Source organism: Dermacentor variabilis, chromosome 4 (genome assembly GCF_050947875.1).
Source record: "Dermacentor variabilis isolate Ectoservices chromosome 4, ASM5094787v1, whole genome shotgun sequence".
Taxonomy (NCBI): Eukaryota; Metazoa; Arthropoda; class Arachnida; order Ixodida; family Ixodidae; genus Dermacentor; species Dermacentor variabilis.
In genome coordinates, this window is record NC_134571.1 from 233,860,261 (window position 1) to 233,874,169 (window position 13,909).

General features: G+C 47.3%; 1 protein-coding gene across 4 annotated transcripts; it reads right to left on the reverse strand.

The window, feature by feature from the left end:
- Window positions 1-740: 740 nt before the first annotated feature.
- LOC142580203 (uncharacterized) lies at window positions 741-7,156 on the reverse strand. Of its 4 annotated transcripts, XR_012827641.1 has the most exons (4): window positions 7,048-7,156; window positions 6,835-6,956; window positions 6,596-6,765; window positions 3,251-4,682 (listed from the first exon to the last, which is right to left on the reverse strand). XR_012827641.1 is itself a non-coding variant. In XM_075691093.1 (3 exons), the coding sequence occupies exons 1-3, from the start codon at window positions 6,848-6,850 to the stop codon at window positions 747-749; spliced, it is 324 nt and encodes a 107-aa protein (XP_075547208.1). In that variant the 5' UTR covers window positions 6,851-7,149; the 3' UTR covers window positions 741-746. The 4 variants fall into 4 exon arrangements, 2 of the variants coding, with proteins under 2 accessions (XP_075547208.1, XP_075547209.1); XM_075691093.1 differs by lacking the exon at window positions 3,251-4,682 and adding an exon at window positions 741-884 and having other exon boundaries at window positions 6,835-7,149; XR_012827642.1 differs by lacking the exon at window positions 3,251-4,682 and adding an exon at window positions 895-2,470 and having other exon boundaries at window positions 6,835-7,147.
- Window positions 7,157-13,909: the final 6,753 nt, after the last annotated feature.

Genomic DNA, 13,909 nt, shown 5'->3' on the forward strand with positions numbered 1-13,909 from the left:
GTATATCTTCATTACTTTACACCATAGCACCAATATCTGTTGTGCATTGATTTTCTGATGTCCTTGCATTTGCTATAGCAAGGATTTTTAAGAATCAGCCACAAAAGAAAAAAAATGAATGGTCAAGGAACCAAGTGGTGTGTAGCAGCTCCCTTCTTTTTTTAATCGGCGGCAAGTTTTGCACTCGTGTGTTAGCAACACTGTTTCGCCAATTGTGTACTTCAAAAGAAGTGTTACCTTTCTGCTTTGGAACTTTGTGGTTTTGTTCTGCCAGCTGCTTGACCAAAACAAGCAAAATGTACTTTGGATATTCCACAAATTCATTCTGTATGCATTTGGTACAATAAAATTTGTTTCAAGAATGGACAAATGCAGTGATGGTTAATTGAAAACTGCAACATGCCGATTTTAGTTTCATGCTTCATTAATTTTCTCAGCCCCAAAGAAAGCATGCGAGGTTCGAAAATGTATCATGTGACAAAGTGCTGGCCTGCCATGACATTAGTGCACTCGGTCTATAGAACTGATTAATGCTGCACATACATTGAACATGGTGGCCATGACCATCCCTCGTGAATTGGCATTCCCTGCCTAAACCACCTCACCAACACAGCCCGTTAACAGCAAGAAAGCTGACGGGGCTTCCAAGAATTTCTATGCACTATTTATTAATATCGCCCATTGAAATTGCTCCATTGCTTTGCTGACAATTGTCTTGACAAAAGTGAAAGCCGAATCGGTTGAGTTCAATCAGTTTTATTTACATACAACCTATTATAAAGTGGACCTTTCTTCGCCTCTTCAACTGTTCCCACAGCTGCTGCTGCCATCTTGCACGCCACATGGTAGGTGCATGGGAGGATTTTCCAAGGAACTCTGGAACGCTGGAATCAGATTGTGGGCAAAGTTAAAAACTTAAATACAAAAAGGGTGTAGAGTATTGTAACCTTGTACATGTTGATCACACATGTTTCAGCTACAGCTGTAAGTGCCTTGTCTCATCAACCAAGCTACAGTTCTTGCAACGTTACACTTTGTGATACTCAGTATGAATTGATAAGACTAGCTGCTATTCTAGTGGTTGTGCAGGCCACAAGGGAACAGTGCCTGGCCTTTGTGCTTGTATGTGTCAATTTCTCTCTTTCAGTCTCGCCCAAGCCACACCAAAATGCTATCCACAAGTGTTGTGCCAAAATGGCCTGGCAACATTTCCTATTAAGCCGTTTGACCTATTTATTGCACTGATGCACAAAGTGCAACCAAATGAAGGAAATGAGATCGCCTAGGTGATTAGTAAATTACCCTTCTAAAATACCACAAGTGCAACTTTGCTGTGGCAAGAGCCTTAGCAAAAATATGAGACACAAAAATGAAGGAAAAGCGACACCTTCAAGTTCCCGCACCAACTCACCGTGACAAGCACGAATTTTGACAGTGTCTGCTTGAGCTTAGTTATTTGGAGATACATGCAGTTGAATGCTTTTACAAGCATTGAGATGCCCTACTATGCTAGCTTGCCTTTTATGGCTATAGAAAGTCATATACTGCCACAAGTCTGCCTATTCTTCCGATTGGAATCTATATTGAAGCTGCTTTGAGCAACGGGCGATATTCTATTTCAGCGCTAATGATACATTGAGAGTACTGTGCCTGGAAGGAATAGGCAAAAGCATTGCAGAAGCTGCAGCACTTTGTGTTCGCTGAATGATCATATGAGAAGGTAAAGAGGCCATCAGAAAGCATCCTTCGTATAGAGTCTCTTAAAAAGAAAAACACTACAACTAGACATGGTGACAGTTGTGGTGGCAAACTAAAAATATTATAATGATAGTTCAAGGTGTGGTATGGCATGTTTATGCTATTTCTGAAAAAATAAACACGGCAAGTGTGTCCATGCCAGCAATTGACACAGGATGTGCAGATGCAAAGCTGCAATACAGCACCACGGCGGCAAAACGACAGTATGCAAGTGGTGGTCCAGCATCAAAACTTCAATGTCCCTACACTGCAACACTGGGAGGCCATGCTGCATGACAGAAGCCTGGGTGGCGAGCAGGCGCTGCTCTGTCGGGCACAGAACGTGGCAGCAACTATTTCTCCTAAGGATTCAATAAACAGATTTTTCTACGTCACCCGCTATGCGATGCGCCATGCAAGGGAATGACAGTGCCACTACTCTCACAGGATATGGATGGTGTACAACACCACCTTGAGCATTGGAGTGCACCTCTGCCTGTGAGCTCTGTACTACAAACACAAGTGGTGCATGCAAGGTAACACTTAACATATCACTGCCAAATGCCATCAATGAACAGAAGCAGCAAAGAAAGCTGCTTACATAATTTTCAGTGTGTCGGATCTGCATATTTTTTACATCCTGTCTGCATACCGCATTGTTCATTTGTTCGTCACTGCTCAAAAGTGCATAGTTGCATGGTACTTTTTTCAATCTTGTGCACTTTCTTTTGTCCTGAAAAAATAACCACAGCAGCTATCTTCATAAAATAAAGCAGATGTTTCTGAATGAGCTGTAAGTATTAAAGTTGCTCAAAAGGGTAGTTTACTGAATTGATTGCATTTGAGTACTGCAGGCCTAGTTTCTTTCCGTCTTTCTCTTTTAAAGCCTCAGCACAAATTAGCTGTAACACGCTGTATACTGGACGGCTTGCCTGGCTGCCCGCACCGCCGAGGCGGAGCACCAAACGTTTTTGTGGCCCACTTGTCGCCGTCTTGTGGCACCGGTCGTCCATCCTTATCGCGCACACGCCACCGTCGTCTGGTGTTCTGATTGGCTGCGGCAAAGCGGACAGCTCTGGCGGGCGGGAAAAACAAGTGGTCCGCGAGCGATCGGGCTTGCCGCCTCGCTTAAAGGGACACTAAAGGTTACTATTAAGTCAACGTGGACTGTTGAAATACCATCCCAGAAACCTCGAAACGCTTGTTTCGTGCCAAGGAGAGACTTATTTTAAGAGCAAATGCGTTCTGAAGCGTCCGCGTACCTCTAGCGCAGTTCAAATCGCCCGCCCTCCGATCGAGGAGAACTGACATCATGGTCTCATAGTGACGTTGCGCCATCGGTGAGTAGAACGGCGTCCGCAGACGGCGCTACGGCTTTTCTGCGCAAAACGCGAACGCGCGGCCAGAAACAGAGCCAAGACAGAGCCGACAGCAGAGCGAAAGCGGGAGTATGGTGGCTAGCGGAAGGAGAAACGAATTACGTCCCATGTTACGTCCCACGGCACACGGAGTCCGTTTTCGTTAAACTATAGGCTGCAGCGAGCTCGCAGCGTGGTCGGCGTGGTCTATGAGAAGCGACGAGCCTTTTCGCACTCGCAACAGGGCGTAAAAATGTGCGAATCGACGCAAAACTCGGCCTAGAAACGTGCTTCGCCACAGCCAGGGCTCAATACGACCCTAGCTGGCACGACCCAGATGTCGTTTCCCGCACCGCCACCAGGCGCCGCTACTATACCTCACACTCCAGCGCAAGACGCCCATAAGCTGGTACTTCATTCTATGACGCTAACTTCGACGCTCGTCGCAATGGACCCTGACACCGACAGATTGGCTCGCGATGGTGGGCTCAACTTCAGCGATTTGAGCACCGACGAGCGCGACCTGCTTCTGAGGGCTCGCACTGCCGGCGTCGTTGCGTACTACGACGGCGGCCTCGACACCGGCTCTCCGGAGCGGGAAAGCAACGAGGGCTTCCTACGACATCACATGGACGTGGCATTCTCGCTGCTTGTCCCAAATGAAAGTTTCGCGAGCAGAACCCTCACAGCACGACGCGATAACGAAACTACTGAAACTCCAAAGCGTGCGCGGCGCAGAGTCGAGCGAAAACGAAACCTTTCGAACACCCATATTACTGAAGGGTAACGTCAAAATGTTATTTTTTCCTAGAATCGAATAGACGTAGACAAGTAGCATTTTTTCCGGCTTATAATCGAATGAAATGATATTTTTAATACGAGTAGTTGAGTATTAGTAACACAAATTATGAGGAGACCTTTCGTCATCGGTCTAGTACCGGAATGTCGCTGGGGGGTCTCAAATCGTGTCATGCATTTACCTCAATTTCTCGGTTACTAAAGCTCTGTTCGCGATTATATTGACGCCTTAGACGTTCTAGAACATTGCTCTACCACTTTAACTTGAGTTTCTGGTAACCTTTAGTGTCCCTTTAACGCCTGCTTTTATCCGCCTGGCCAAGAGCTTTGCCCGGTTTAGCCGCTCCGTCTTCAGTGTGAATGTGCCTTTGGAGTAAAAAAATCAACAGCTTACGCTTCCACATTTTTTGCTTGGTAGCTGCATTCAATTTGCTTGCTCCTCGTCTTTTAGATGTCTAGGCTCCCCACATTTTAACGTGGCTGAATAGTGCACAAATCAGAAACGCGAGTTTCTGTGGCCTAGCCTTCTCACACTTGCAAGGATACCATCCAAAATTGACCTATTTTTCTTATGGGGTGCCCACTGTTTATGAGGATGCTGACATCGAAGGATCTCAAGTGGTTCTCTAGCATTTTGGTGACGTAATACAGTAATGCCAAGCTACAACTGACTTGATATCTGTCATCACCAATGAACGCAGTGGTTAGTATTCTCACTAAATTGAGAGTTGAGCCCAACAGCAGATGGACACCAGTGGTTTGAATCCCCGTGTTGGCAAATTTAACTGGCTGAAATCAAGCATTTAAAAGACACGCACTTAGTTCCATCCCTTCAATCTGCGAGCATAATGAAGATCAAAGGTCAGGTTATGTGGCTGCAGCACCTTCTGTTCATGCAGCATACCTTTACTTTTCTTTACCAAGACACTTAGCATGCACATACCTTGTGTGCAAGCCACATCTATTTACAACTGAAACAGCGCTTTCCACTCGTGAGCAAAGGTTTGGAGGTAAAATATGGTAGAATTTTTGTCCAGCCAACGCATGCAGGCTGAAATCCAAGTGGTACAGCCAATATGTGCCTGTTCAATCACTGCAATGCATTGAGCCACTTCTGACAACGCACAGCTGTACCAGAAAAGGTTTAGATTTTTTTTCACTAATGCCATGAACTTATGAACTTTTATGAATGTACCTTCAGCTTTCGCGGACTTTCAAGTAGTTCGAACGTAAAGTGGCCTGTGTGTTATTGCTATTCAGTCAGAGTGCAATAGGAACCAGTCAAATTAGTAAAACATGAAGTCAATGTGCACACAAAGACTACATGTACCCTTGCATGACTTTGTGCCACAGGCAGCTAACAGCTTCCAATTCACAGTTCTTGTAATATGCTTGTGGCCACCATCTACAGTGATCTATTTGATTTAACGGGGATGTGTATGTTGGCTGAAAACAAGAAAATATATTAACACCGATGGATGCAATATATCCTTTCCGGTAGTTTCGCAAGGGGGAAACTGTAATTCGAACTTCACGGCAGCGTGCACCGCACAGCTGCACCTCATTTCTATATTCTCGCGCATGCGTCAGTGTTGCCGCAGCTGTCTGTAGTGACACCCTCGCGTGCATTTCTTGTTCAAGCTTTGTTGAAGGGTTTGAAGAAATGAAGGCAGTACGGTGCCGCTCATTTCTTCCTTAATGCGACCTTTGAATAGTGTGTGCATCTTAACCCTTTCATAGACGCAAGCAGAGAACAGGCCGCTTTGTGTCCGAGACATTACAAGTGCTGTTTTTTTTATGAAGTATTTTTCACATAACGTAAAATCTCAAAGCTGACTACGATTCTGTAATAGCGAAAAGTGGGAATATTACATCCCACTATACAGCCTCAAGGCCCGTTTCTACCTACTCGTGGTCACCTGTAATGTGATCAGAAGCAGCCAGAGTACCCAGTACAGTATACATTGTTTGTGCACGTTTTCATTATACTTACTGAGCATGCTTTGTATGAGAATCCTCAATCAGGGCTTTCCGATATCACAAGGGTTCTTAGAAAAAAAGATGCTTCTTGAAAATTCTTGAGGGCTCGTATGTAGCAGCTCGCATATGTAGGAATGCGATTTGTTCGCGATGCTAATAATTTGATCACCTGTTTTGGTAGCTGTGGGCACGAGAAATTTAGACACCTAACCGCACCAAAATTCAGCTTATATGAAAACACGGAATTTCGATAAAAAGAGTCCATTTGCCGCTGTGGTGGTTTGAAGGAAGGCGATAGAATAAAATAAACATTGTAGAACGGGAAGTAAACAATCTGCGCAATCGCTCTATCGCGTTGTTTGACAAAGAAATGGACGAAAAAATGTGCTTAACGTGATTCAGAAACATATCTACACAGGAATGTTCAATGGTAGAAATTACACTTCACCGCTACAGAGTAGCGAAGTTGCCCTGAAAAGTGGGACCAATATTTTCCGACCGCCCAACAAAGGGTGAAATGCGCACAGTATGTACGGCAACACTTGCTTTGTTCACCGCAGTAATGCCACCCTGTAATGGAGACACAACTACGACAAACGGTCCGCATTTCTTCCGCAGCGAGCAGCGAGAAAAAGTGAAACATTTTTAACCGAGTCAGAAATAAGCCAAGCGTGTTCCTGACGGTATGTAACGGCATGCCGCTGGAAAAAGGGGGTCCATACCTCGGGGTTCAAATTCCGCAGACACGGCATGCGCTTCAGCGTAGCCGTCAATTTGCGGTTGAGCAAGCGACGATTTTGCATTTTCTGTTCCGCATCAGCATGTTCTACGCAGCGAGGGAGCTCCTTGAAAACCAGCACGACGGGGGGCCGTCTCGTTGAACAATCAAGGCCTAAAATTTAAAAGACAACACAACTATTAGCGCTAATTGTTTCAAATTTTGTGATTTCAGTAGACTTACCTTGATGTTGTCGCATATTTCTTGTGGATCCATGTTGCTTTCAAGGTCGTTTCCGCCAACATAAGGAACGGCGAAATCGACACGCTCGAAGCGCATCGTGGAGACAGCTCACGCCAGCCGCACTGCATTGTAGCCCACAAAACTGAATGTGCAGGCTTTCATAGACTCAATTAGGCGCAGGCGCGACCTAGTTAAGAATTTAACCTGACTCACCGACAATGACGCCGCGCAAGGACGGCATGACTGAACACGATCCAGCGAGGCGTAACAAGACCACGCGAACGAACCTACGTGCGCCTGCAGTGGCCGCATGTGGCCGGCACACACCACAGGGATTTAGCAGCAGCACCTAGCAGCGTCCTTCCCTAGGCGTACAAGTACCTATCTGGGGGCAGGGAGTACGCCACTGGCTTACGTCACGCCCGGTTTGCCTCCAAACCGGGTACAGCCAGCCTGCGGGGAGACGCTTCTTTTTGGAGTGGCAGCGACGGAGGGCGACAAGGAGGACAATAGTGAACCCGCCGCTTTCCCCCATGCTTCCGAGAGCACCCAATTCGACACAGCAGCTTATGGCTGTCTGAACGCTTGACTGAAAGCATTGACCAGGCTCACGTGGGTGCGTGGGGGAGAGGCAAGTGGGGGCTGAAGGACGGAAAGCTAGGCCGAAAAAAAAATCCGGAATGCGCCGTGCCTACTAAAGGCAAAGACAAGAGGTTGTTGACACGCAAATGCCAAAACCTGCAATTAATTTTTTTTCTGCCAGGGGCATTCATACAAGGAGCTTACTGCACATGCACGAACAAACAAATATATTAAAATAGGAGCATGATGATTATGTCGCTGCAACATGTCATGCATGCTAAACAAACAAACAAAAGTTTTACTAATACATGTGCGCTCCATCTCGATGCAATATAAAACGGTTCCATCAATTCTGAGGCACTGTAATTCTCGATTCTCCTCAGAATCCTGACCCACGAAAGCCGCGGAGCGTACATGCAAAATATACAATGCGCAGGCAAATTCGCAATACCGTTGCTTCTTATGGAAAGCTCATGTTCTTATTCACGATCAATAAAGCAGCGGGTAAATTTATGCGACTTCCCCTGCTTGCTACGTGGTACACTGGCTTTTCTCTTTAGGGGACGCATTTCGGTAAAGGAGGAGTGCAAAAATGGCTGTATACCATGCATGGAGTTGACATGGGAGAACATATTTCTGGTTCCTGCGCAGTGTGCCTGTGATCAGTGCGTTAGTTTTCAAAACACGTTGTTCAATCTCAGCAAGTCGTAGAGCACTAAAAGCTGACAAGGCGAAAATTGGCTTATTACGGGCCAATGTCCTCCAAAGAAAGCCAACTAGTAACCCATATTGGCAAATCCATACGAAAGTCGGTCCCCGCCTTGTTGAACGGCAGTGCCAATATTGTTTACTGACTGTGTAATGTGGGCCAACATTGGATCTCTATCAGAATGCCCAGCCAATATTGTTTACTGACTGTGTAATGTGGGCCAACGTTGGATCTCTATCAGAATGGCACAGCCAATATTCGCGCCACGCTGTTAACCTTAGGCCATCATTGGGCCAGGAATCAGAATGGCACTGCCAATATTGGAACCACGCTGTTAATCTTAGGCCGTCATTGGGCCAAGAAGTGCCAATATGTTTCCAACGTTGGCCCAACCTGACGTGCCGCCTGGGATATGCATGAGGGCCAAACCTTCCTTATCCACTTGGCTGTAACGTTGCTCTGCAACATGAAGCCGACGAGAAGCAAACGACACAGGGCGTTCCTGGCCATCTTTGTCCCGGTGCGCCAGGACGCCTCCCACGCCGTACGGCGACGGATCTATGGTCAGGAAGACAGGTTTGGCAGCATGAAAGTGTACTAGCACTGGAGCCTTGGTGATTAGCTCCTTGCTGCGCTGGAAGGCCCGGTCCTGCTCCTTCTTCCAAACCCATTGCTTACCATCTCGAAGCAGATGATGGAGCGGCTGTAGATGCTCCGGCAGGTTCGGCAGGAAACTCCTGTAGAAGTTGATGAGGCCGAGGTAGCTCTGAAGCTCCTTCTTGTTCTGGGGCTTAGGCTCCTTGAGCACAGCATCAACATTGCGGGGAGCCGGGCTAGGCCCTCCTGGGAAATGACGTGTCCCAAGTACTCAACACTGGGGGCCAGGAAAACGCACTTTTCCAGCTTGAGCTTGAGACCGGCGTCCTGCAGCCGTGCCAGGACGTTATGCAAGTTCTGCAGGTGGTCCCCGTCGTCGATGCCAGTAACCAGGATGTCATCCAAGTACACTGCTACTTCACGTCATGTGTCCAACAGCGCGGAAGGTCGTGGAGACATTTCGTTTTTCTCCGCCAGCTGAAGGTGAGCAAAGAAGCGACACAGTGACAGTCATTTTTGCGAAGTTCGACGAGAGATACCTTCCGTACAAAAACGTGACGCAAGCGACAGCCGTCTTCAACACCATGTGTCAGAAAGAAAACCAGCCCATTGACGAGTTCATTGCTGAACTCCAGCAGCAAGCAGCAAGATGCGACTTCGGTGACAAGCATGACCGCCTCCTGGGCGACATGATCATCGTCGGCATACGTGATGCAGTACTTCTAGAAAGGCTGTTTCGCGAGATAGACCTAACACTGGAGAAAATTGTCTTAACGTGCAGAGTTGCGGAAATATCCAAGCAGCATGTGTCTTCGCTAGCAACGACAGCGGATGGACAAGAAGTGAATGTGGACAACTTGAACAGAAAACACAAACAAGCTCGACAACAAGCACCCGACAAGCAACAGCCGAGAGGACAACCATGGTTGTATCGAAGAAGCAGTCAGCCTAGAGAAATAGTACCTCAACGCACATGCGCCAGGTGTGAAACCTTTCACCAACCCCGACATTGCCCCGCCTAGGGCTCTAGCTGCTATGCGTGTGGGAAGTTAGGACACTACGCGAGCGTTTGCCGTCAGAAGCAACGAAGAATGCAGAGAAAAGTTCGGATGCTTGGCGCCAACCAGGGTGACGACCCCGACCAGGAATTCTTCTTGGGAAGCCTCACCGGGGACATTGTGGAAAATGCATCATCAGACTGGTTCGAATGCGTCGAAGTGAATGGCTGCGACGTGAACTTTAAATTGGACACGGGGTCAGACGTGAACGTTCTCCCTGAGCAGCTAGTGTTGAAATGGAAGCCCCAGCCGACTGTGACAACAACAAAAGCAAAGGTCACAACTTACCTCGGTGAGCAACTCAACATTGACTATGAATGTGAGCTCTCTTGCTCATTGAAAAGCAAGCAAAGCATTCTAAAATTTTTGCTAGTCAAAGAAAGTCTCAAGCCTATACTTGGAGCAGCTGCATGCACAGCGCTAGACTTGGTGCACAGAGTCAGGAACATTAAAGTAGTGGAAAAGGCGTACCCCTCGACTTCTCAACAGCTTGAAGCCATGCTCCAAGAATATCCTGATGTGTTCAGAGGCACTGGCGGGCTACCTGGAGAATACAGCATACACCTCCAGCCAGATGCTAAGCCTGCATTTACTGCCCCTCGCCGTGTACCTAGTGCACTAGAAAAGACTTTGAAAGCTGAACTCGAACGAATGGAACAGAACAGCATAATCAAGCGTGTGACGGAACCAATAGACTGGGTGCATCCTATCGTCATAATCACAAAGAAAGATGGAAGTGTGCGAATCTGTCTTGACCCATGGAACTTAAACGCAGCCGTGAAGCGACATCACTATCGCATTCCAGTTCCAGAAGAACTGTTCGCGCGGCTAAGTGGGTGCACAGTGTTCTCAGTTTTGGATGCTAAGAATACCTTTTGGCAGTTAGCTCTTGACGAAAGCAGCTCGTATTTGTGCCCATTTGCCACACCTTGGGGACGCTATAGGTTCCTTCGTGTACCATTTGAAAATTTTCAGCAAGCAATTAACAGTATCTTTGAACGTCAAGGCCTTGTCACGCCATACTTTGACGACATCTCGATCGCATAAAGACCACTTGAAGAGCATGTGGCACACTTGTGTAAAGTGCTCAGCACAGCCCGAGCTAACAACCTTAAACTGAACTATGACAAACTGAAACTGGATTTGCCCTCAGTCACCTACCTAGCACATCAGCTGACACAGCAAGGTATCAGCCCTGATCCCAGTAAAGTCAAGGCCATCAATGCAATACCAGCACCAACTAGCAAAGCTGAGCTTCTTCGCTTTCTGGGAATGAAACATACCTCATGAAGTTCGTCCCGAATTTCTCAGCACAAAGACACAGCCCCTTCGAGAACTTCTTAAGTCTGACATCGCATGGCACTGGACTCCTAAAATGACGGATGCATTCGATGAGATCAAGAACAAGCTGACAAAAGCGCCAGTGTTGCACTATTTCGACCCAGCACAGGCTATAGCCATATCCACAGGTGCAAGTTCCTATGGAATCGGCAGCGTCCTACTTCAGAATGGGCATCCAGTAGCCTATGCGTCTGCAGCACTCACACCAGCCCCGCAGCGCTATGCGCAAATTGAGAAGGAACTGTTAGCTGTAGTGTTTGCCTGTGAACAGTTTCACTATTATGTCTGTGGTCGCAGCATTGTGGTTGAGACTGATCACAAACCTCTCGTCGGTCTTCAGTGTAAGGATGTTCACAAAGTTTCCCCCAGGCTACAGCGCCTACTACTTCGACTGCAGCGCTACAATGTGAACTTGGTGTACTTACCTGGTAAACACTCAACAGTTGCAGACACGCTGTCTCGAGCCCCTGATCCAGCAGCAACCATTAAGACCTCAGACCAAGAAAATCAGGTTCTGACCTGTACATTGGTGCAGGCGTTAACCCCAAAGCTAGCTGAGATAAGAAGCTGCACAGCTACTGATAGCACACTTTAACGTGTAGCCTGGTACATCCAGAATGGCTGGCCTGACAAAATCTCAAAAGTTCCGCGAACAGTGGAGCCCTACTATTCAATCAGGAGTGAACTGTACACAACTGATGGATTTCTTTGTTACGGTGAACGACTTGTTGTGCCCCAGGAAGGCCAAAATGACGTACTCTCAAGGATCCACATGACCCATCGTGGCATAGTCTCGTGTAAGAATGCAGCTCGTCAGAGTGTCTACTGGCCTCGAATAAGCCAGGATATTGAGGAGATGGTATCTCGTTGTGAGCTCTGCCAACGCCATCAGCGAGCTAATCAGCGAGAACCGCTCCTTGAAGAGAACTGCCGACACGTCCATGGGAAAAAGTGGCAATCGATTTTTTCCACCACAATGGTGCCACATATTTGCTTTTAGTAGACTACAACTCCAAATTTGTAGAGGTCAAGAAAATGTCAACAACTGCAGCCTCACCTGCGATCTCAGTGCTCAAGGACATGTATGCACGGATTGGCATACCTTCAGAAGTCGTGACTGATCAAGGACCTCCATTTGACTCCTCTGAGTTTAGAAACTTTAACAAGGAATGGGACGTCGTCCAAAAACCCACATCACCTATTTTCCCTCGCTCAAATGGACAAGTTGAGAGAACGGTCCAGACCATAAAAGCAACAATGACTAAATGACTTCTGAGAGCAAGGAACTCTCAATGGTGCTCATGAACCACAGAGCAACTCCGATTAATGGCCTCCTATCCCCACAGAGATGATTATGGGAAGAAGGATAAGAACGTTTATTACAGCCCATCCAGAACCTTGTTAAGGAACTCTCAATGGTGCTCATGAACCACACAGCAACTCCGATGAATAACCTTCTATCCCCAGCAGAGATGCTTATGGGAAGAAGGATAAGAACGTTTATTCCAGCCCATCCCAGAACCGTGTTACCACACTACAACCATAAGGTGCTCCAGAAGAAGCTTCAAACAAGGCAGCAGGCACAGCACAAGTACGCAGACCAGCATGCTCGAGACCTGCCTCCATTGGGCAAGAACCTGCCAGTGTGGTTCTGGCATGGAAAGAAATGGGAAAAAGCAGTCATAACCCAAGTAGGCCCAGAGCGACGGAGGTACACATTCACAGCAGCCAATGGTCAAGCGTACATGCGCAACCGACACCACCTACGAATGCGCCGCCACTCAAGGGATCCCCAGGAAATACCAGAAGGCTACTATCCCGTTGAGTCAACAGGAGAAAGTGAGCTACACCACTCCTCACGCCAAAGTCTTCCGCCTGACCGATCCTCAGACCCAAGAACAGTGCCAACGCAAGCATTCCCGAAAAAGACGCGCTCGAGAAGACCAGTGAGAATTCCTTCAAGATTTCTCCTGTGAGCGTCTTGCGTGCTTTTTTGCCTTTTGTTGTCAATTCTTGTGTGGCGGCGTGTTATGTAATCGCTAGCGCCCCCTACGTTTCTCTTTGCTAGTTACACAATAAACGCCACTCCCAACTGGGGATAGGCCAGTGCTGATTCAACCGCTCACCATGGCGTCCATTGTCCTTTCTCTTATCAGTCGTAATCCACAGTAATCAAGATATAACAGATATAACAGATGCCAGACGTCGTGCCGGCGAATGTGCCCATCCCTGGCTGGAACAGGGACTTGAACTTGGTCAGGAGGCTGGGGACGTCTTTCACCGCTTGCAAGCTGGCTTCCTGGTACTCTGGCAGACAAACGCCCAATGCATGAATCCAGTTTCGGTGCAGCAGAAATAAAAAAACGATAAATTAATGGAAATTAAAGTGGATGAAACGCGAAATGCGAAGATTGTGGGTTCGGTTCCCACTTGCGGCAAGTTGTTTTTTCATCCACTTTAATTTCCATTAATTTATAGTTTCCTTATTTCATTTACTAAGCACAGTTTCCCTTATCTTGTCCTTGGTGTCAGTGTTTGTTGGCTTCGTATGATATGACTAATAAAAATCGGCTCCCTCGGTTAACCCCCTTTCTTTTCGTTTATTACATAACGAGGGTCTCGAATCCGGCTGCATCGATGCCTTCAGGTAGCATATGTGGGTTTATTGACCAGTTGCCTTCACCCAAAAAGATCACGTTCTCGTGACGCCTGCGGCAAAAAGGACGTTCCACGTCCGCCGCCAAGGTCTATGAGTGGTGGCGCGGGCTTAACACTCCCAGGGTTCTAC